General features: G+C 44.6%; 1 protein-coding gene across 1 annotated transcript in view; it reads right to left on the minus strand.

Annotated features, from left to right (window-relative positions):
* Positions 1–21,597, minus strand: part of LGMN (legumain) — a 33,522-nt gene extending 11,925 nt beyond the window's left edge. Inside the window, exons 1-6 of the mRNA XM_066612164.1 lie at positions 21,531–21,597; positions 7,876–8,047; positions 5,140–5,237; positions 2,910–2,991; positions 1,564–1,649; positions 1,085–1,160 (exon numbers count right to left, since the gene is read on the minus strand). Coding sequence (XP_066468261.1) covers positions 1,085–1,160; positions 1,564–1,649; positions 2,910–2,991; positions 5,140–5,237; positions 7,876–8,013 — 480 coding nt within the window. The 5' untranslated portion in view covers positions 8,014–8,047; positions 21,531–21,597. The remainder of the gene's footprint in view (positions 1–1,084; positions 1,161–1,563; positions 1,650–2,909; positions 2,992–5,139; positions 5,238–7,875; positions 8,048–21,530) is intronic.
* Between the last annotated feature and the right edge of the window lie 1,725 nt (positions 21,598–23,322).

The following is a 23,322-nucleotide window of genomic DNA, read 5'->3' on the forward strand; positions in this document are numbered from 1 at the left end:
GCTGCAGCTTCCCATCAGGGCTACAAACCCATTGTATAGGGTGGCAAGTTTTTCACAAGGATTCCATGGCTCTCCTGGCCAATTTTCACGGCTCTCCAGGGAGCCAGAGCTCACAGTTTGGAAACCACTGGTATAGTCCATGGTCAGTGGTGCCCTTGGGCAAGCCATTCCCTATCATAAGCCAACATGTACCACCTGGGAAGAAGTGCAGCATACATGGGAAACCATTCTGGTTTACAGTTTAAATATCCCTTCAACAGAAAGAGGCTGTGCTGCATTTGGAGCTATAAGTGCAGGACCTTCCATTGATAATAAGATCCAAAGCTGTAGAGTTATGAGTGCCAATTGCTTTACTGTTAATTGTTAAAAGCCTCCAATTAGTGTCTGGTGGAAGATCTTATTTAATCTGATCATATTCCCCCAAATTCTAGACATTAAGGTTCTAGCCTGCAATTTCAGAGGCAAGATTAAAAATGAATGCTAAGCAATGATAAGAAAGAGAGAGAGAGATCAACCCTTTTATCTGTTCATATAGCCAGATAAATCTGCTCATTTGAAGGTTGCTTTTCATATTTGTGGGTAATTGATAAGCATACAACTCAAACATTATACTGACAACAGCCACTTATACAATTAAGATTTTTTTTGCACCTACTGTATTTTATAGATTTTCAACATGACACCCTATCCTCAATAAGCTGACATTCCTTTCTAATGTCTGGTTTCACCCTTCAGTTTCTGAATTAGAGAAAGGATTAGGCTTTTGGCTGCATGCTCTATAGAAAAATAATCGTGCCAAGTCTTATAACGAAAAAATCCAAAGAACTACAGTTGCCTCTAGATTTCAGATGTAAGATATTGCCAAGAACATAAATACACCTACAATACAGGATTTCTGGTAAGAAGGGTTGGCAAAGGCCTGTTCCCAACTCTTGGGACTGAATAAAACTGGTCCATCCTACCTAGGGTGATGTTATGTCTTCCTGAAGAGCAACAAATTGGCATTTATGGGGCTACAACTCTCTCTAGGTTCATGTATAACTCAGACAAATTCCTACTGAAGCTGAATAAAACACATACTTACATCATCAGCTGGAAAAGCCAATATTCCTGGGGCTCCATGATCAGTGAAATAGACAAATATGTGATCCTTGGGGCCACTGCAAAACAATTAAGAATTATGAGTCTGTTGACTTTCTGATCAACTTTTCAAGTTCTGACTTTATGTAAACTGTACTAGCAAAGGTAAGTCTCCTTACTTAACAACCCTTCTTCCACAGAGTTCAGGGTGATATATATGGCTCTCCGCCTCTTTTATCCTCACAACAGCCCATGAGGTAGGTTAAGCAATTTCTGCTCAACGTTGAATATACGCAACAGGGATCAAATGTGTACACTTCTGGGCTGGGAAGAAATGGGTTGAGACAACTATCCCAAGGTCATCCGGTGAACTTTTATGGCTGAGAAGAGATTTGAACCAGTCTTTCTTGCCCTATGACATTCTAGCCACTACACCACACTGGCTACGTTTTACAGTCATTCCATCCACACTTTTTCTGTTACCTTTGTACTACTTTTCCAGACCCCTTATTTTTCATAGCCTCTGCATCACCCCTCAGGACAGCGAGGAAATTTTCCGGTGTGACATCCTAAAGATCAGGAGAGATTTGAAATTGAAAATATAAAAAGTGGCAGGAATAGCATCATTCAGCTGCTCTTTCAGCAGTCATTATTATTAATAAGAATATTTATATGCTGCTTTTCAACAAAAAACAGTTCAAAGCAGTTTACAGAGGAAAAAAAATCAAATAGCTAAATGGTTCCTTGTCCCAAAAGAATTCACAATCTAAAAAGATGCAGAAGAACCCCAGCAAACAGCCACTAAAAAACAACACTGTGCCGGGGTGATAAGTTGTGCACACTACACAACAGTGGCTTTCAAACTAAGTTGTGGGAAACCTTGGAACAGCTACAGTGTTTACAGTACTCTTCATTCATGTAGGGAGATAGCAAGGCTTCCTGGCAGGTTGTATGCTCTTGAACATCTGCAGTATGCTGGAGTTCTGTGACAATTCGACAGGGATTCCTTGTCAATTCCTTGGAATGGCTTCCTGTCGCTAAAGACTAAGTTTGAAAGGCACAGCAATAAGTGATGAGGGCTGGATAATTTTCTAACACTGAAAAGTTTTCCATTTTTAAAAAAAACACTGTTCCAGAAATTAAAAACAAAACAAAAACCTGGTCAACACTGGTTCACAAATCTTGGTAGCTAAGGCAAGTTTTCTGGTCACTAGGACTCTACTCTCCATCAGTGCAGTGCTAGATTGATTTACTCATGAGTTAATTCCCACTGTGTTCAGTGGAACACAGGACCTAAACCTTAGTCCCTGACCTCATGCTATGTCTCCATATAAGACCAGGAACAGTCCTCTGCTCCAAGCACCCCCAAGCTAGAGACAGGGGTCAGGGGAAGATGATTATACAGTACCCTATGAGATGCGGAAACATACTTTTGAAACTGAGCAGAAACTTGTTCAGAGCAAATGCAAAACTTAGAAGAAAATTTCTTATTGTTACTAATTCTGCTCCATTTGAATACACAATTTACACCTCGCCTTTCTTTCACTATGGAACTTTAGGCAACAGACCACCACCAGAGTTCCCAATGGTTACTCATCCAGGTGCTAGCCAGTCGCAGACCTGCTTAATTCCTGTACTATGTGTCTTCAAACCATGCCCTGGGACACTCAAATGCAGGCCAATTGCTTGGTGCTATGCACCGGGCAAACACTTCAGAGCTCTTCTCTAAATGTACTCGTATTAGTGATGCCAAGTTGCTCTAGGGAAAATTTCATATGCAAAGCTAGCAACATTCCTGGGACACTAAACAAAAAAAATCCAACTCATACCTCTTTTGTATAGTCCTTTAGGGTTCCTTTGTACACATCTGTGCCATTGGGCCTATTGATGATTATGCCTTTGGTTGGATTTCTGGAAGCAGAGAAGGGATAGTGTCAAAAAGAAATTGTTTTGGGGTTTGTGTGCTTGTTCTGAGAAAGTTACCTACAGCAACACGAAAGAGTCATAACATGTTGACTGAGCCAATATCTCATATCTGGTATTGGCTCAGTCAACATATTATGACTCTTTCATGTTGCTGTAGGTAACTTTACCAGATATCTGATCTTGGTATAAACACACTGGTCTATAAACAAACTAGCTATAAAGATCTATTAAACCCCTCTAAAATAACATTCCAAAATCCCTTTCAAAACCTACCACAGAACACAGGTGACAATATATAATCACTATAATACAGCCATGATCACCTGTATCCTGAGACAGAGGATTTTAAGAGTACAAGGTATGCCAAGTGCCCTATAAGTGTCTATCCCCTGCCAGCAACAAACAAAATCATTTCTTCACCCCCACTCAAGCAAACATTCCACCTCTGATTCATGCAGCCTCTCTCACAAGCTACTAAAAAAGGCAGTTTCAAAAATCTGAGTTGTCCCTGCCCAGTATTGTCACCTCCCCCAACAAGAAGCTGAAGAAAAAACAATTCATCCTGAAAAATATGCAGAAGAATAAATGAAAGATGTAAGTAAGTGTAAAGTCATGCCCACTGGGGCAAAGAATCAAAACTTAACATATAGGCTAATGGGTTCTGAGTTGTCTGTGACAGATCAGGAGAGAGATCTCGGGATGGTGGTGGACAGGTCGATGAAAGTGTCGACCCAATGTGCGGTGGCAGTGAAGAAGGCCAATTCTATGCTTGGGATCATTAGAAAAGGTATTGAGAACAAAACAGTTAATATTATAATGCCATTGTACAAATTGATGGTAATGCCACACCTGGAGTATTGTGTCCGGTTCTGATTGCCACATCTCAAAAAGGATGTAGTGGAAATGGAAAAGGTGCAAAAGAGAGCGACTAAGATGATTACTGGGTTGGGGGACCTTCCTTATGAGGAAAGGCTATGGCGTTTGGGCCTCTTCAGCCTTCATGTCCCTGAGGGGGGACATGATTGAGACATACAAAATTATGCATGGGAAGGATAAAGTGGATAGAGAGATGCTCTTTACACTCTCACATAACACCAGAACCAGGGAACATTCACTAAAATTGAGTGTTGAGAGGGTTAGGACAGACAAAAGAAAATATTTCTTTACTCAGCGTGTGGTCAGTCTGTGGAACTCCTTGCCGCAGGATGTGGTGATGGCATCTGGCCTGGATGCCTTTAAAAGGGGATTGGACAAGTTTCTGGAGGAAAAATCCATTAGGGGTTACAAGCCATGATGTGTATGTATGTGCAACCTCCTGATTTTAGAAATGGGCTATGTCAGAATGCCAGATGCCAGGGAGGGCACCTGGAGATACAGGAAGCTGGACTAGATGGGCCTATGGCCTGATCCAGTGGGGCTGTTCTTATGTTCTTAATCTGTAGTTGTACAATGGAGTCCTCAAATAAGAAAAGGGTTTGAGCCCTGAGCAAATGTAATAGCCCAGCAGAAATGCTAAAGACAAATCCAGGCCTAGTTCAAGGTACTGATTTGAGTTTTAAAGCACTCAACAGGTTAGGGGCTGAGTATCCTAAAGGACCACCACAGGAGTCTAGCTGCATACTGCAGTTGTCAGAAAACACCCTCTATCCATGACATGGAAGATGGGAAAGCACAACAGCATCTTCCTATGAATCAATTTCCTCCCTTGCATTTCATCATGCAGTTACTGATTTGATGTACGACTGCTGCTTTCTGTCATCTGAATGGCATTTCAGGGTGGCTGCCAGCTTAATTGAGACCTGAGGGTCTCTGTTAAGCTGGAAGAATGGAAGGAAATAAATAATTTTATTAATACAAATAGAGCACCTGATGCAATTTTGTTACTATAAGCATCAAACAAGTTGAGTGGAGTGTCAAGGAGGGAAGGCTTCTATCCATCAAGATCAAACACAAGAAATGGCAAGAGATCAGGAATGGGTGCCCCCACAGCCTAGCAGTGATCCCAGCAGTGCATGAAATGTGCTGTTTTGTGACATGCTGCAGAACTGACACTGCATTCAGACATGGCATTGCTGCGAACAGGTGGACCCTGAACAGCCAAATTCTGTTTTCCTGCCAAATTGCTTTACTTACTCTTCATTAAAGGCAATGTCGTCATACATCATAACAATGATTTGTTCATCTGGGACGCCATTCCGGTGCACAATCTGGTAAGCGTGGCAGACGTCGGCCTGAAAGACACAATTGAATTTTCTTTACCAGCTGCTTTTCAATGGGTTGTAGCTCACAGCGGTGCAAAAGTGCTGCGCAACCATGGGGCAAGTTACTGGGGGCTTTTTTTAACCTTCTGGAGTGGGTCTCCTGGCATCGCTGAACAACTGAATATGCCGATACCAGATCTTCGGATGCCGGGGGATGCCTGTGATCTTGAATGAGGCCTGTATACGATTCATCTTTCAACTATTTGCCAATTTACATAAGAAGTTGGCATTGTCTCTAGGAGATTCTCACACTATGGTAGCATTTTAGCCACTGCAACCACCTGCTGCTACAACACCCAGGAGGATAAAGATATGCATAACTCAGGGCCCAATCCTAGCCAACTTGCCAGTGCTGATGCAGCCCCAAGGTAAGGCAACAAATGTTCCCTTACCTTGAGGAGGCCTCTGTGACTCTGACTGCTCCCCCCCCCCCACAGCAGGATGCAGCACTGCTGCATCAGTGCTGGAAAGTTAGATAGGATTGGGCCCTCAGTCTCTGTGTCCTCACCCCAGACACTTGAAGGCAGCTCAGCTTCAGCTGCAACTCTGGGAAAGTTCCGTTCAGGTTTCATGCAAAATTTGGTTATACTTTCTGTTCCCTGGTTGGGTTCCCAGAGGGTAAAAGAATATCAGGATATCTATCGCTGGTTATGAGTCGGCCCTGGGAAACCCAATCCAACACACAGCTGTATTCAGAGGTCTTTTCATTCTGCTAACTTTCAGTTCAATTGCTTTCAACTGTTAAGATCACTGTTTTATAGTAAACCTAAACTGCTCATCATAGGGGAGGCAGCAAAGAGGGAATATACTGATCATGTGAACGATGCTTGTATACTGCTTGGGCAAAAGACACTGAATAATCACTGAACATTCTATATAGAAAGCACAGCTCTATGTTACGAAGTCCTGAGGTTACACAAAGAGATCCACTCAGACTTTAACAAGCTCTTACTGTTGAATACCATCCAGGTTCTGAAAAATTTCCTTGATCAGCTAAGAGAAAAACAAACTCCCATATTTACTTTCAAAAAATAAGAAACAGCGTTCAAAGAAATTGCTTCAAAACTGCTTAAAAAGAAAAAAGTCAGGTTACCAAGAAACTGATTGCCAAAATCCACCACACTGTGTACCAATATCCTGTTTAAACCAGCACAGATTTCCTTAGAAAATGTTGTAGGGCAGGTGCTTATCTAACAATACTAGAGAGGTGCAAGATACCACAATGGCCACGCAATACGTTTGCTAAAGCATGCAATTAACAGATTTGTGTTGCAACACTAACCGCTTTTTCCTCCATTTTCTTCTACACAGTCTAGAATTGCACAGCAAACTTCTTCAAGCAGGGATGAAGAATGACCCCCCCCCCCATTTGTGCTTTATAAAGCCTAGATCACTGTTTCTCAAACTGTGGGTCAGGACGCACTAGGTGGGTCACAAGCCAATTTCAGGTGGGTCCCCATTCATTTCAATGTGTATTTTATTTTTAATAAATAAGACTTGAATGCTACATGGTACGTGACTGCATTTGGGGAAATGTTAAAGATCTGTTCTTTTAAACAGACTACTAGGTATATGCTTTTAACAAGGATAGTCAATGGGGCTTACTCCTGGGTAAGTGTGATGAGGATTGCAGCCTTTGAGATATTTGGGGAATTTTTTTTTTAAACTGATCAACAACTGCTTGGGAGTGTTCAGAGGGTGGTTCATTATTTTTAAACTTATACTTATTGTTAACTTTTAATTAATTGATTGATTGATTTTATTGTATGGGGGTGTTAAATATTTTCCTGCTTGATTATGTCACTTCTGGCCATGACATCACTTCCAGTGGGTTCTGACAAACTGTCACCCTAAAAAGCTGGTGCCAAAACGTTCGACAACAATTGGCCTAGATCAGGGCTTCTCAAACTGGGGCGTTGTGACGCCCTAGCCTGTGGGCGCTGGACTCTTTCCCCTTAAGGGGCGGGGAGAAGGCAGCGACAGTCCCCAGGATTCCCAACAGCTAACTGGGCCGCAGGGACTGGCATGCACTTACCAGCGGCTACAGCAGCCTCCAAAGGGCTCCCCATGTCTTGGAAAGCGAAAGCTAAGCAATCACACTCTATTTCCGGTTTTGCGGAGGCCGGGCACGATCATGAAGGTTGGGGAGCCCTGCAGAGTGTCACGCAGGGCTTCCCGCACCCCCTGGAGGCTGCAGCAAGGACTGGTAAGTGCATGGCAGTCCCTGTGCCCCCCTTAGCGACACAATCCTGGGGATCGCTTTGCTGCCTTCCCCTTGCCCCTGCTGCCTTCCCCGCTCCCATGCAGGCATTTACTGCGGTCCTCAAACTTCCTGCAAGTTTGAGAACCGCAGGCCTAGCTGGTGCTAAGTAACTATGGCCTATGGAAGAAAAATATCTGAGAATGTCAAAATTAATTAAATAATTAAATTTTTTAAGAACTGCAGCCTGACCCATCTTATGGAACAATCCTATACATTTTCACTCAGAAGGAAGGATTATGATTGGCCTAAGGGTTTGAACCCATGTCCTTCTTGTCCCAAGTCTGACCATTATACCGATACACCTTTATTTAGTCAACACTTAGACCGCTGCGCGAGACACTTTACCTGGTGTCTGTAGTTATACCAGCCATTTGAACCTGCTACAATGACAACCCAATGCTTGCCTCCATCCTCCGGATCCTCTAGGGGAAGGGTGCTGATTCCCAGGATGCAGCTCAGCAGTACAGCAACCTTCAAACCCATTGTCTTCCTTCTTTACTGAAGAATTACAGAAACTCTGGACATAAAGAAAATGACAACAGATTGATAAATAGATTGATTCAGTTTTAGGAAGAACTTCCTGATGGAAAGAAGTGTTTGGCAGTGGAACAGTCTGCCTTGGAATGGGGGAGACTTTTCATTGTTGGAGATCTTTAAGCAAAAGCTGTATAGTTACTGACTGGGTAATTTTCCTAGACTGAAGAGTGCCAAATGCTACAGCCTTTCCTTTCCCTCTCTGCCAGGCCTACCATTTAGCCAAAGGCTGCAAGGATCCAATCTATTGGCCGCACTGTCAATTTTAAACAAAGTTTTGCAGAGCTATTTCAATGTAATCAATATTTCCCTTGCTCTGGATGGACACTTAACTGAGCTACAAGCTCAGGGGTGTCAAGCTCGTTTCATACAGAGAGCCGGTTAGCATTCTTGGAGCCTGCTGAAGTCTGAAAGTGACATCATTAAGCAGATGATGCCCAGAAATAAGCAGTTTGTTCTCACACAGAAACTCATTAGCTGCAAAAGACAAACATGCAAATGTTGTTAATAATTTCAGGAAATGAGAGAGCCAGTTACCACACTGGGAGAGTCCAATTATAACAGAGGCCAGAGAAATTGCTTTGATGGGCTGTATCCAGTGCGCGGGCCTTATGTTTGACCCCTGTACTAGCTATTTTAGACTTCATCAGCATAGGGGTGGTGTGAGCCAGTTAGGGCCAGATCAGGCAGCCCACTCTTATGTATGTTACTTAGAATTAAAAGTTACCAAGGGAGTTCATTCCTAAGCAACGTGTGTGGGACTACCATCTTGGCATCTTCAAACATCCTTGTAGCACTTCAATCCCACTGGAGACAGATTTCCTAACTATTGTTATATTTCAGGTTTCTTTAACCCAGGCCCTCTCACTGTGGAATGATTATTCCATATCATTACAGCTTTTATTCCATTATCCACCCCATTATTCCATTATTATGGCTTAGTGTGCATTAGAATGGAGAGGAAAAAAGAAAGAGAAGATCCAGGAAGCTGTGAGAGCACTGCAGATCTTAAGAGTCGTAATGCCGGTATAACAACTGTTCTACAACTAGCTGACTCATCCTGCCAAAAAAAAAAAATCTAGCTGAGGAAGCAAGTCTGCGGTGCTGTTATTTAAGGCAGGGGGAAATGAGGACATATGAATCAGATCATATGGGAAGGAAAGCATAAGGGGCCTGTTTGAACAAAATGTGAAAAACCTCAGAGCGAAGTAGGTTCCTTCCATTCTGAGGAATGGGAAAGATAACACCAAGATGATTCCTTTGCACACATCACAACAGAGATAACAGAAGCACATTAAGACTTCACCAGGATTACGAGGCCTTGGGTGCCATCAACAAGCTCTACATAAAGTGTTCCATTTCTCTCCCCACCCCAAGTCTCCCCATTCCATGCTGCATGGAAGGTAAAGGCCAGCTCAAACATCCATGTTCATTAGTGCAGTGGTTATCAGACTTTCCATGTTCATGGAACCCATTCCGTAGCAGACTTATCCATCATGGAAAACCCAAAATACTGCAAGGGACTCTGGGGTATGTTCTAAAATGTCCACATGGTACACAGTGGGTGCTGACCAGTCCTGTTGGAGCTTAACTATCACTCTGTGTGAACTAAATGGGGGTTTGAGAACGCCTGCACTCCCTACCCCCATTGCTGCGCACTGGAAGGAAGACTGGTTGTGGTGGGCCACCTGTTTTGCGGGAAAGGTTTGTCTGCCTTCAGTGAGGGAGGAAATCCAGGGTTCTTCAGAAAAGTCTGAAAACCATCAGTGCCCAATTATTCTTGGTGTAGGGTAATAACACTGCAGAAGAGAGCAAAAAGAGAGGTGCAAAAGAGAGCGACTAAGATGATTACGGGGCTGGGACACCTTCCTTATGAGGAAAGGCTACGGCGTTTGGGCCTCTTCAGCCTAGAAAAGAGACGCTTGAGGGGGGACATGATTGAGACATACAAAATTATGCAGGGGATGGACAGAGTGGATAGGGAGATGCTCTTTACACTCTCACATAATACCAGAACCAGGGGACATCCACTAAAATTGAGTGTTGGGCGGGTTAGGACAGACAAAAGAAAATATTTCTTTACTCAGCGTGTGGTCGGTCTGTGGAACTCCTTGCCACAGGATGTGGTGATGGCGTCTGGCCTGGACGCCTTTAAAAGGGGATTGGACGAGTTTCTGGAGGAAAAATCCATTATGGGGTACAAGCCATGATGTGTATGCGCAACCTCCTGATTTTAGGAATGGGTTAAGTCAGAATGCCAGATGTAGGGGAGGGCACCAGGATGAGGTCTCTTGTTATCTGGTGTGCTCCCTGGGGCATTAGGTGGGCCGCTGTGAGATACAGGAAGCTGGACTAGATGGGCCTATGGCCTGATCCAGTGGGGCTGTTCTTATGTTCTTATGTTATGTTCTTAAGAGCACATGCTTGCATATCAAAAGTGTCAGGTACAATGCTTGGCATCTCCAGGTAAGGAAGGGACAGAACCCTGTCAATAATCCAAGAGTGCTACAGTGCAAACAATACTAAGCTAGACAGACGAATGGTCTGTCCTTGACTGAAACAGGATCATGCAGGGTAAACTCCCCCTTCTTGAATTACAAGAATATACCAATACAAGATCATTTTGCAGGCGAGCCAATGCTACAACCAGTCTTCAAATTCGAGCTGAGGAAGGTCTGGTCCACCCATGCAGCTGCACCACTGCGGATGGTAGATAGGGTCATTTTTTAACTACACCACAACACAAAACACACAGACACCTCTCCCTTCAAGGAAAAACCAGTATCTCCCCCTTGTCTTCCTTTCCCTTGTGTGTCTTTCTGTTTATCATCCCCAAGGGCAGGGCCCTGTGTCTTGTTTTCATTGGGTGTGTGCCAGTTTTAACTGGTGGGAGCTGCTTTGGAAGTCCAGCTATAAATGAACATGCCAGCATTCTCCGGGCAGGTGCACACCAATGAACTCTGCAGGCAAGAAAAGCAATGCCCTGAACTCAGGGTCATTTCATCGCTTCTCTGGGTTTCAGCAAATCATTATAACTACTCCTGGTACACATGAGATGCATACAGTACTTGTTAACAAGCCTAGAGACACACGGCTCGTGCTGAATGCTAATTATATGCCAATTGTTGGCAATGCAATAGTACAAATTCAAATACTCTATAAGCTTACAAACTGTGGCAGGAGGCAGAAGCAGAACAGTTAGCTTAGTTACAATTTGTGGTGTGGCCTGAACAATCAGCTCACCCTGCTAATCTGTCTCTTTCTGATGACTCTGTAAAATGCAAGTTGGCAAAGACATCATAACAGGAAGAAAAGGTCAACTTGGCAACAAGTGCTGCCCTTCAGAGAGGCTCACTGAGGGGGGCTGAATGAATTCATACAACGTCATGTTGGAAATAAATGCTTACATACTGTAAGAGTCTTGAGATACATTGAAGAGCAACTTTTCAAAACCTCCAAGCCCTGCTTTAGAGAACTGGATCAAGTCATGTGCTCAGATGTTGCTGCTTCCCATTATGGACCCAGCTTAACTGTGGTGACCTATTTTTATACCTAAACTCCTTCCCTTTTGAGGTTTCTGTGGTCTAGACAGTGGAGTTTTTCTTCAGGCAATAAATATCCTTCTGTTCTGTCAAATATTCAGCTTACATTGAATAGCATACTGTTTCTCAAACTGTGGGTCGGGGCCCACTAGGTGGGTCATGAGCCAATTTCAGGTGAGTCCCCATTCATTTCATTTTTTTAAATATATATATTAGATTTGATGGCACCATGGTATGTGGCTGCATTTGGGGAAATGTTACAGACCTGCATTTTTAATAGGCTACTACGTATATTCTTTTAACAATGATGGTAAATGGGACTTACTCCTGGGTCAGTATGGGTAGGATTGTAGCCTAGGATGGTTAAAAAATGTTCCTGCTTGATGATGTCACTTCTGGTCATGACATCACTTCCAGTGGGTCCTGAAAGATTCGTATTCTAAAAGTGGGTCCTGGTGCTAAATGTGTAAGAACCACTGGAATAGCATATCCTGGCTCTCTCAGCCTTTGGTGTGGTTTGCTACTGCATGCTTATTATACAGCCATTTTTAATTACAGTTTTTAAATCTGGTCTGTTGGCAACCTTCAGTCTCGAAAGATTATGATATCGCGCTCTGAAAGGTAGTTCTGGAACAGCGTCTAGCGTGGCTGAAAAGGCCGATTTGGGAGTGACAATCCCTTCCATACCGGGAGCATGTGCAGTCTGTCCCTGGTCTGTCTCCCTGGCTATGGGCCTTCCTTCTTTGCCTCTTTGCCTCAGACTGTTGGCCAAGTGTCTCTTCAAACTGGGAGAGGCCATGCTGCACAGCCTGCCTCCAAGCGGGCCGCTCAGAGGCCAGGGTTTCCCACTTGTTGAGGTCCACTCCTAAGGCCTTCAGATCCCTCTTGCAGATGTCCTTGTATCGCAGCTGTGGTCTACCTGTAGGGCGCTTTCCTTGCACGAGTTCTCCATAGAGGAGATCCTTTGGGATCCGGCAATCACCCATTCTCACGACATGACCGAGCCAACGCAGGCATCGATGCCTCAAAGGCCCATAGGTGCAAAAAGCCTAAAAATAAACAAACCTCCTGGACCGGGGGGGGGGGGGCTCACTCAAACCTTGGTTTGCAAGTTCCAATGTAACAGCAAGCAATGGTATGTGCAGACAAGTTATTCATCATACCAACCAGGTGAGAAGGAGGAAGCAGGCCCAAACTCAGGGTTTGCTCCCAACTCTTAAGACCATGGTTTGGAGAATCAGAAACATTACACTGTTTGCAAGTAAAAATACAGAACAGTGTGTTTTCTGGATCACTTGATGGGGAAAAGAACACGTGTGTGTCCTTGAAGGAACACTCTGGCTAGGATTCAAGGTGTGTTACTACGGGTGAGATAGTGGTCTTGTATAATTTTTGACTCACCACCTCTTTGGGCAGTAGGTCTGGTAACATCCTCTCTCAAACTCTTCTCAGGTTCAACACACTTGTCCCTGTGAGTACCAGGGAACTGTGGCTCAAGAACTTAACACTTCTTGTTGACCTGAACTAGCCCACAGATGAGAACACTGCTAAGAGCAAAAATGAACTCATTACCAAAAGCAGTTTATCATTTATCTAGCTTAATAAATCTACATGGTGACAGCACAGTCCATGCAGGGTCTGGACTCTGCATATCCTACCAAATATTTACATTTTCTGATATCAGACCCAAGAAAACCTATTTTAAAAACAATTTAAAAATAAGTTTGCTTAATTCAGTGCTACATTCTAATTCCCTTCCCTAAGACAAACTTCTGCTTGTATTTCTCTTTGTTCATTTGTAAGGTTACTAAGTAAGATCATTTGCTTCCAAGGTAAAGGCTATACTGAACTTTAGAGTCCTTTCAGCAGGGTCTCAAGACCTTCTTATGTAAGGAAGCTTTTAAATGTTGATACAGGGGACGGGTATTTTTAATGAAACATCTTTTACGAAACATCTGATCCAATTGAGTTGTAACTGTCTTTATGGTTTTAATTGTTTTTATTGTATTAAATATTATTTTGTAAGCTGCCTTGAGGGCCCTTAAGCGAGGTGGAAAGACAGGGTATAAATCCCTTAAATAAATAAATAAATAAATAAATAAATAAATACATACATACATACTCACATACAAAGTGTTTTCACACTTTCTAATTTAGTAGACATTTTTACATCTTCTGTACTGGTTTGCTTGCTGAGAAACCAAGTGTCTGTCACACAATCTCTGCGTTTATGGAGGATTCTACGGCATGTTTTATATATACCCACAGCCCACACATGATGATTGTCAGGTCAGTTGAATCACACTGCTGCCTCGGGAGAAGTTAACCATGGAATGCACCCATCTGTTCCTCCCCCCCCCCCAAAAAAAAAAACATTCTGCAAAGAATCAAGGATCTTCAGAGTTCCCTGGAAAACAACTTCAGAACTGTAGTTGAAAGAACACCGCTTTGCTATGCAGAAACACCTGAATGGCAAGATGGAACACTGTTTCCTTCTGCCCATCACCACACCTTTAACTGAGACTTAGAGGAGCCAGTTTAGCCAAGTGATCTACTGATCTCGTAACCTACAACTTTCTGATACAAAACTATAGCCTTCATGTGTTGTTGTTTTTTCAGAAGCTTTCCTGCCTGCACACCCTAAATCAGGGGTGCTCACACTTTTTTGGCTCGAGAGCTACTCTGAAACCCAGCAAGGCCCGGAGATCTACCAGAGTTTTTTTTTTTACAATGTTCGCGCCATCATAACATATAACATTTATGTGTACAATGTATGTTGGTGTACCTTGAGCCCCAATGAGTATAACAGGACTTACTCCTGAGTAGACATGCCTAGGATTAGGCTGTGAGGCTGCAATCCTAGCCACACTTACCTGGGAGTAAGCCCCATTGAGTACAATGGGGCTTACTCCCGGCATTTCCTCCCAGAGGCACCTGAAGGGGGGGGTCGGCACTCCGCAATCTACTCATTTTGCTTCGTGATCTACCAGTAGATCGCGATCCACCTATTGAGCACTCCTGCCCTAAATTCTACTGCTTTATTATTATTATTATTAACAGTATTTATATACCGCTTTTCAACTAAAAGTTCACAAAGTGGTTTACAGAGAAAAATCAACTAACTAAATGGCTCCCTGTCCCAAAAGGGCTCACAATCTAAAAAGATGCAAATGAATACCAGCAGACAGCCACTAGAACAGACACTGCTGGGGGTGAGGCTTTACTACCTGTTCCTTTCTTCTGCAATCCAGCTTTACCACATACATGCACACCTCACCAGAAGCAATTTATAATACACTACACTCCCAACATATATACCAGTTCCATTCCAGATGTCTGTGCAGGAGTCAAAATGTACAGATCTTGAAACAGCTTTCATGCAGGTGCAATAGCATTGAGCTGACGCCACAAATGGATAAGTAGATTTGGAAACAGTGTTAACGATCAGTTCTGCTTCACCTGCCTGACACAATATTAATTCATGTAGAATAGTGGTTCTCACACTTTTAGCACCGGGACCCACTTTTTAGAATGAGAATCTGTCAGGACCCACCAGAAGTGATGTCATGACCGGAAGTGACATCATCAAACAGGAAAATTAACAATCCTAGGCTGCAATCCTACCCACACTTACCCAGGAGTTAGTCCCATTTACCATCATTGTTAAAAGAATATACATAGTAGTCTGTTAAAAGTACAAGTCTGTAACATTTCCCCAAATGCAGTCACATACCATGGTGGCATCAAGTCTAATACGTATATTAAAAAAAATATTGAAATGAATGGGGACCCACCTGAAATTGGCTCACAACCCACCTAGTGGGTCCCAGCCCACAGTCTGAGAAACACTGATGTGGAACAATCCTAAGTACCTTTCAGCCAGAGCTTCTGGGGCAGCTAATAATACATATAATCCTCACCACTAACAAACAAGGCAGCTAAGAACAGAAGTTAGGAGACATGGAGTTGGTTGCCACACCACATACCAATGGGAATGGCATCCAGATTTATATCTCATTTCCATATAGCAATAAGGTGGCTGAGGATTTTCTGAATCATCATTGGCCTTCATCCATCACAACACCAACCTCCAACAAGTTTAAATCAAGTCTAAGACAGAGGTACCATCAGTGATGAAATCTGGGATCCAGGTTATTGAACCATCAGCCTGTTCTGAAAGAGGCTGCACTTCCCCTGAAGAACAGGTTCACAACGTGGGAGTATTCCTTGACCCAGCCTTGCACTTGGATAACCAAGTGTAATTCAAGATGCTGGTCTTAACCTATAAAACCCTAAACGAATTGGGGCTTGAATATTCTAAGGCAGTGTTTCTCAAACTATGGGTCGGGACCCACTAGGTGGGTCACAAACCAGTTTCAGGTGGGTCTCTTCAACATTTTATTTTTAATATATTAGACTTGATGCTATCATGGTATGCAATTACATTTTGGGAAATGTTGCAGTTCTGTACTTCCAACAGGCTACTCTGTACATGCTTTTAACAATGATCATCAATGGGGCTTACACCTGGGTATGTATTAATAGGATTGCAGCCTAGGATCACTAAGAATTTTCCTGCTTGATGATGTCACTTCTGGTCATGACATCACTTCCGGTGGGTCCCGACAGATTCTCATTCTATAAAGTGGGTCCTGGTGCTAAAAGTGTGAGAACCACTGATCTAAGGGACTGCACCCTCCTACATGAATCTTTCTGAAATCCTCAGGGAGCAACTTCATGCTTGTTCCATCACCGACAAAAGTACATCTAGCAGCAATTCGAAAGTCGGCACCACCACAGAGAAAGTCATGACTATGAAACCTACCATAGTCAGATCTAGGGAGCCAGGTCAGTGCCTTCCCTGATTTACTTCCAGCACAGTCCTTCCTGCTTCAGTTGGCTTTTTTCCTTTGGTTGGAAAAACGGACTGACAGTTTATGGGCTGTTATTCTGATCCAACTCGATTCTAGCATCATTGTTGTTTGTTTTTGATCTGCATTTTAAAAGATTGCCTCCCAAATGAAAGGGGAAAGCACAGGATATAAAGTTTTTAAATAAAGGCGAGTACACACACTTGTTTCCATCTGCTTTCCCATTTCAAGCTTTAGAAAAAGATATGAGAAGCCTCAAAAATCAGACCAAATTCCATCAAGTCTCCTCTAGTGACGAGACTCTTGGAAGCAAGACATGACTAGAAAGAGGTCTATGAATAGGGAAACAGGTTGTCTCCGAGTATGAAGCTTCCATTTAGCTAGCCTAACTGATAAATTTCAGTACAGCACTAAATAAATTCATGGAAGACAGTACCTGGGAAAAATGTTTCTTCATACAATTCACTACATGCTGTCAGTCCAGTAGCAGGCAGAAGGTCACTTCAGAGCTACTGGTAGCCCTAGCAGTGAGGTAAAGTCACTCTTGAAGCTTCCGCCCACACACCCTGGTGGTTTTAAAGTTCCCTTGTCCTCTCTGGCTCAAATCCAACTATAAACTTACTTAGAACAGAGGAGCAGAGTGTACACGCTCTGTATCTGTGACGTCATTGTACGACTGCCATTTTGTCACACACTCACCCTCCCCAATCCATCATTTTGCACTCCCCAGGTTGCCAGGGGAGTGACCACTGCAAAATGATGGATTGGGGAGGATAAGCATGCGACAAAATGGTGGTCATACAATAAGAAAGGTTCTGCAAAACAAAACACAAAAGTAGCTCCCAGAAGCCTAATGGCTGCTCACCGCTGAACCTTGACTGTCCTTAACAGTCAAGTTTCCTTGCAAAACACTTCCGCATGGAGGGCAAGGCATGTGCTTTGCAGGCAAAAGGTCCAAGGTTCAACAGCTAGGCGGGGAGCAGGGGAGATAAGGATTCCTGTCTAAAATGCTAGAGAACCACTAAGAGTCATTGTGGACAATAATACTCCGCTAGATGGCCGCTAGATGGACCAGTGATGTGACTCAGTCCAAGGTAGCCTCCCACATTGCAGGGCACAGCTCTCCCAAGTCATCATTGTCTCAGCCCACAAAGAGCTACTGGCTCACAACACATCAGGACTGCAATTGATTTTTTTTCTCTCATTCAATAAACAGTCTCCTGCACCCATCAGAGTTTAGTTTTTAATTTTCTGGCTTGCCGTTCTGCTCCTTGTTTTTTGCTGAACTCCAGTAGAAGGCAGCTTCATATGCTCAGTAGCTATGGGCAACCGATTTTTAAAGAAGCCCGGACAAGTTTCCAAGAAACTCAGCCTGAAAACCACATTTTTGAAGCAATGGCCTTTATTTGCCTTGGACATCCCCATGTAACAAACAATTATAATCCTCAAACTGCCACACCTCTCAGTGACCTAACTAACACTGAACAGCGACCTAACATCAAACTAACATTGGTCTGTGGAACTCCTTGCCACAGGATGTGGTGACAGCATCTGGCCTAGATGCCTTTAAAAGGGGATTGGACAAGTTTCTGGAGGAAAAATCCATTATGGGTTACAAGCCATGATGTGTATGTGCAACCTCCTGATTTTAGAAATGGGCAATGTCAGATGCAAGGGAGGGCACCAGGATCCAGAATGGGCAGCAAAATGGCAGATGCGCTTCAATGTCAGTAAGTGTAAAGTCATGCACATTGGGGCAAAAAATCAAAACTTTAGATATAGGCTGATGGGTTCTGAGCTGTCTGTGACAGATCAGGAGAGAGATCTTGGGGTGGTGGTGGACAGGTCGATGAAAGTGTTGACCCAATGTGCGGCGGCAGTGAAGAAGGCCAATTCTATGCTTGGGATCATTAGGAAGGGTATTGAAAACAAAACGGCTAGTATTATAATGCCGTTGTACAAATCTATGGTAAGGCCACACCTGGAGTATTGTGTCCAGCTCTGGTCGCCGCATCTCAAAAAAGACATAGTGGAAATGGAAAAGGTGCAAAAGAGAGTGACTAAGATGATTACGGGGCTGGGGCACCTTCCTTATGAGGAAAGGCTACGGCGTTTGGGCCTCTTCAGCCTAGAAAAGAGACGCCTGAGGGGGGACATGATTGAGACATACAAAATTATGCAGGGGATGGACAGAGTGGATAGGGAGATGCTCTTTACACTCTCACATAATACCAGAACCAGGGGACATCCACTAAAATTGAGTGTTGGGCGGGTTAGGACAGACAAAAGAAAATATTTCTTTACTTAGCGTGTGGTCGGTCTGTGGAACTCCTTGCCACAGGATGTGGTGATGGCATCTAGCCTGGACGCCTTTAAAAGGGGATTGGACAAGATTCTGGAGGAAAAATCCATTACGGGGTACAAGCCATGATGTGTATGCGCAACCTCCTGATTTTAGAAATGGGTTATGTCAGAATGCCAGATGCAAGGGAGGGCACCAGGATGAGGTCTCTTGTTATCTGGTGTGCTCCCTGGGGCATTTGGTGGGCCGCTGTGAGATACAGGAAGCTGGACTAGATGGGCCTATGGCCTGATCCAGTGGGGCTGTTCTTATGTTCTTATGTTCTTATGGTGTGCTTCCTGGGCATTTGGTGGGCTGCTGTGAGATACAGGAAGCTGGACTAGATGGGCCTATGGCCTGATCCAGTGGGACTGTTGTAATAACTACCACCAATGCGGCACTTCCATGTGCAAACATCTTTAGGAGAACCTATGATGATGCCAAATGCATATAGGGGGATCTGCCCCACCTAGTGCTAAACATATTCTGGTAGATGTTACTGTCAACATATTACTGTTGAAGAGGGGAAATACCTCACCCCCATTTCAGAATTCTGACCAACTCGTCAGCCTAGGAAGGCAGCTCATCTAAGAGAAGGAAACTCTGACCTCAAACCTCCACTGCCTTGTGGCTACATCCAGTTGTGGAAAAGGCTTCAGGAGTCAACCTCGAGGCAAAATCAGGAGCCGGAGTCCCTGAGGCAGTTCATGGCTGAACACAGTCACGTTCTGGCAACTCCTGTGACGCCGCTGGAACCAACTGTATTGGCTTCTGCCTTTCCATTGGACCATTCCAGCAACGTGGAGAGGGGGGATTTGCTGCATGGGTAACAGCCTATCCTCCATACCTTCTTTACCCAGGCTTCGCGCACTGGAGAGGACACTCCAACTTCGCCATACGGCGTCGGCACAACACGGGAAGCAGCAGTTTACCGGTTATAAGTCTTTGCTCGATTGGCGTGACGCCAGGGGCTGCTTCCGACGGTGGGAGACGCTGTGCCAGAACCACCTTTCAGAGCGCGATACCATAGTCTGTCGAGACTGAAGGTTGCCAATACAGACCCAACATTACAGCTTCTAAGATCTTTCCTCTTACATCACTGGGGGCTGCTCAAAGCTAGGGGCACACCCCCTTTCACAGGCAGCCATCACAGCTGTCTGTGAAAGAAGGGTGTACTCTGGTTATTCCCTTTCCTCTGTTAACGCCATAATAATCCCACCCATATTCTGGGATGGATTTGGGGGTACACCCCAGGATAGATTTGGGGGCATATCACCAGTTACTTCACTAATTCATCAGCAGTGGAAGGGTGGCACTAAGTGAAGTCAGTGGCTGTGTCTTCCTGAATCCCAGGTGCTGGGGCAGACAACGAGAGTCACCTTGCTGGCTACCTGGAGCAACAAGGCATTGACACAGCTGTCTGTGAAAGAAGGGTGTATTCTGGTTATTCCCTTTCCTCTGAGGAGGGCACAGTGATGAAAGAGGAAAGATCAGGGTGACCAGATGTCCTAACCTCAAAAGAGGACCAGGCACCCAAAAATGTAGAACATGATGAAATACAAGCTAAAAGCACTCATACACCGATTTTATGTGGTTAATTTAAACACTATATTACTTATTATTAAATTAAAAACTATATTACATATAATTTGTTAATTACAAGAAGGCTATGCGCTGCCTGCTCACAGGAAAAAGGAGGACATTTAAGTTCTTTTTGAGGGCGTGAGGCTAAAAAAGAGGGCATGTCCTGGAAAAAGAGGATGTCTGGTCACCCTGATCCAACCCACACTCTGGGATGGATTGGGGGTATATCACCACCAGTTACTCCACTAGTTTCTCAGTAGTGGAGGGTGGCACTGAGCAAAGTCTATGGCTGTCTCTTCCTGAATCCCAGGTGCTAAAGAAGATAAGGAGAGACGCCTGGGGCAACAAGATATTGACAGGGCTGTCAGTGAAAGAGGGGTGTACTCTGGTTATGCCCTTTGCTTTGAGCAAGCCACAGTGATGAAAGACAAAAGCTCCCACCCACACTCTGGAATGGACTTGGGGGCACATCACCAGTTACTCCACTAATTCCTCAGCGCTGGAAGGGAGCCAATGAGCGGAGTCAGTGGCTGTGTCTTCCTGAGTTCCAGGTGCTGCAGCAGACAATGAGAGCTACCTGGGGCAAGAAGACCCTGGACAAGATGGGCCTCTGGTGATGCAGGGTCCTGATCCAGGATATTTATTAGTTACAAGAAAGTTATGCGCTGCCTGCTCACAGGGAAAAGGAGGACATTTAAGTTCTTTTCCAGGAAGCAAGGTTAAAAAAAAAGAGGACATGTCCCGGAAAAAGAGGATGCCTGGTCACTCTGGGAACCCACACCCTGGGATGGATTTGGGGGCACATCACACGTTACTCCACTAATTCCTCAGCACTGGAAGGGTGGCACCCAGCAAAGTCAGTGGTTGGTCCTTCCTGAATCTCAGGTGCTGGGGCAGACAACAAGAGACACCTGGCTGACTACCTGGGGCAAGAAGACCCTGGACGAGATGGACCTTTGGTGATGCAGGGTCCTGACCCTTCACACTGCTCCCTTCCCAACAGATCCCAGGGTGGAGACAGAATGCTGGGGTCCCTACACCCTCCAAGCTCCCCCCGGCCCCCAGTAGGGCAATGCTTGCAGGTCTCCAGCCACACAGGTGACCTTCCTGCTGCAAGGCGTCTCTTACCTGCGCTGCTCCCTCCGGAAAGCGAAACCCACTGAGGTTAACGCCGCGGCCAGACACTTATGGGAGAGCCCAGCAGAGGCGGGGAGCGAGCGTGATTGGCAAGGCTTCCAGCCACTGCTTGCCATGCAAGGCGTGTCTACACTGGCCATACCCCTGATGCACGGGATGCCAATCCCTGGGGTGGAGGGGGGGGGGGTTGCATGGCCTGAGGTTGCGTTGCATGTTGGGACTGGAAGGGCCAGTGGGTGGGGAAGGAATGACTGCCTTGCTGCACTCAGTGGCATTTGCAGCAAATGCTTGGAGGGCAGGCAGTAGTGCTGCCACTATAAGGCTGCAAATCTCATGCCATTTGCTTGGGAGGAGAAGCGGGGGGGGGGATATGATTGAGATATACAAAATTATGCAGGGGATGGATAAAGTAGATAGAGACACTTTCCCTCTCACACCACACCAGAACCAGGGGACAGCCACTCAAACTGAGTGTCTGTGGAACTCCTTGCCACAGGATACGGTGATAGTGTGGATAGGGGGATGTTCTTTTCCCTCTCACACAGCACCAGAACCAGGGGACAGCCACTCAAACTGAGTGTCTGTGGAACTCCCTGCCACAGGATATGGTGATAGAGTGGATAGGGTATGTTCTTTTCCCTCTCACAGAAAGCCAGAATCAGGGGACAGTGAAAAAAATTGTTTCTGTGGAACTCCAGGGTATGGTGATAGATAGAGTGGATAGGGGGATGTTGTTTTCCCTCTCACACAACACCAGAACCAGGGGGAAACCACTAAAACTGAGGCTGCAATCCTCACACTTTCCTGAGAATAAGCCCCATTGAACAAAATTGAACTTACTATTGAGTAGACCTGGTTGGATTGTGCCCTGAGTGTCTGTGGAACCCCTTGCCACCAGATATGGTGATATGAGTGGATAGGGGGACAGTCTTTTCCCTCTCACACAACGCCAGAACCAGGGGACAGCCATTACAATTGAGTGTCGGCAGAGTTAGAACAGACAAAAGAAAATATTTCTTAGCGTGTAATCAGTCTGTGGAACATCCTTGCCACAGGATGTGGTGATGGCATCTGACCTGGATGCTTTTAAAATGGGTTTGAACAAATTTCTGGAAGAAAAGTCCATCACAGGTTACAAGTCCTGATGGGTATATGCAACCTCCTGGTTTTACAAGTGGGCTACCTCAGAATGCCAGATGCAAGGTTGCAGATCCCTGGTTATCTTATGTGCTCCCTGACGCATCTGGTGGGCAACTGTGAGATACAGGAAGCTAGACTAGATGAGCCTTTGGCCTGATCCAGCAGGGCTACCTCAAAAATCCAGGTGCAAGGAATGCAGGTCTCCTGTCCTGTGTGCTCCCTAAGGCATCTAGTGGGCTGCTGTGAGATACAGGAAGCTGATGGGCTTTTGGCCTGATCCAGCAGGGCTCTTCTTATGTTCTTAAGCCCCACTGAATACAGACAGGTCAGCAGTGTATCTGTCAGTCTTTCAGGTTCCACAAGATTTTTCCTGTGTATCTCCTGTGACTGACAGACACTGAAGTAAAACTTCAAGGAGAGATTCCACAACGATATTGTTGAATTAGAATCTAGCGCAGTGGTTCCCAAACGTTTTAGCACTGGAACCCACTTTTTAAGAAGACATTCTATCGATACCCAGATAGGTTTGCCAGACTTTAAAAAAAATGAGTTCTAGAAATAAATAATATGTATGTATAAGTAATAATAACCAGAAAAAAGACCCTCAAACATTTATCTCCCTATCTTTATGCATGCTTGCAAA

The sequence above is a fragment of the Tiliqua scincoides genome, chromosome 1 (genome assembly GCF_035046505.1).
Source record: "Tiliqua scincoides isolate rTilSci1 chromosome 1, rTilSci1.hap2, whole genome shotgun sequence".
Lineage (NCBI taxonomy): Eukaryota > Metazoa > Chordata > Lepidosauria > Squamata > Scincidae > Tiliqua > Tiliqua scincoides.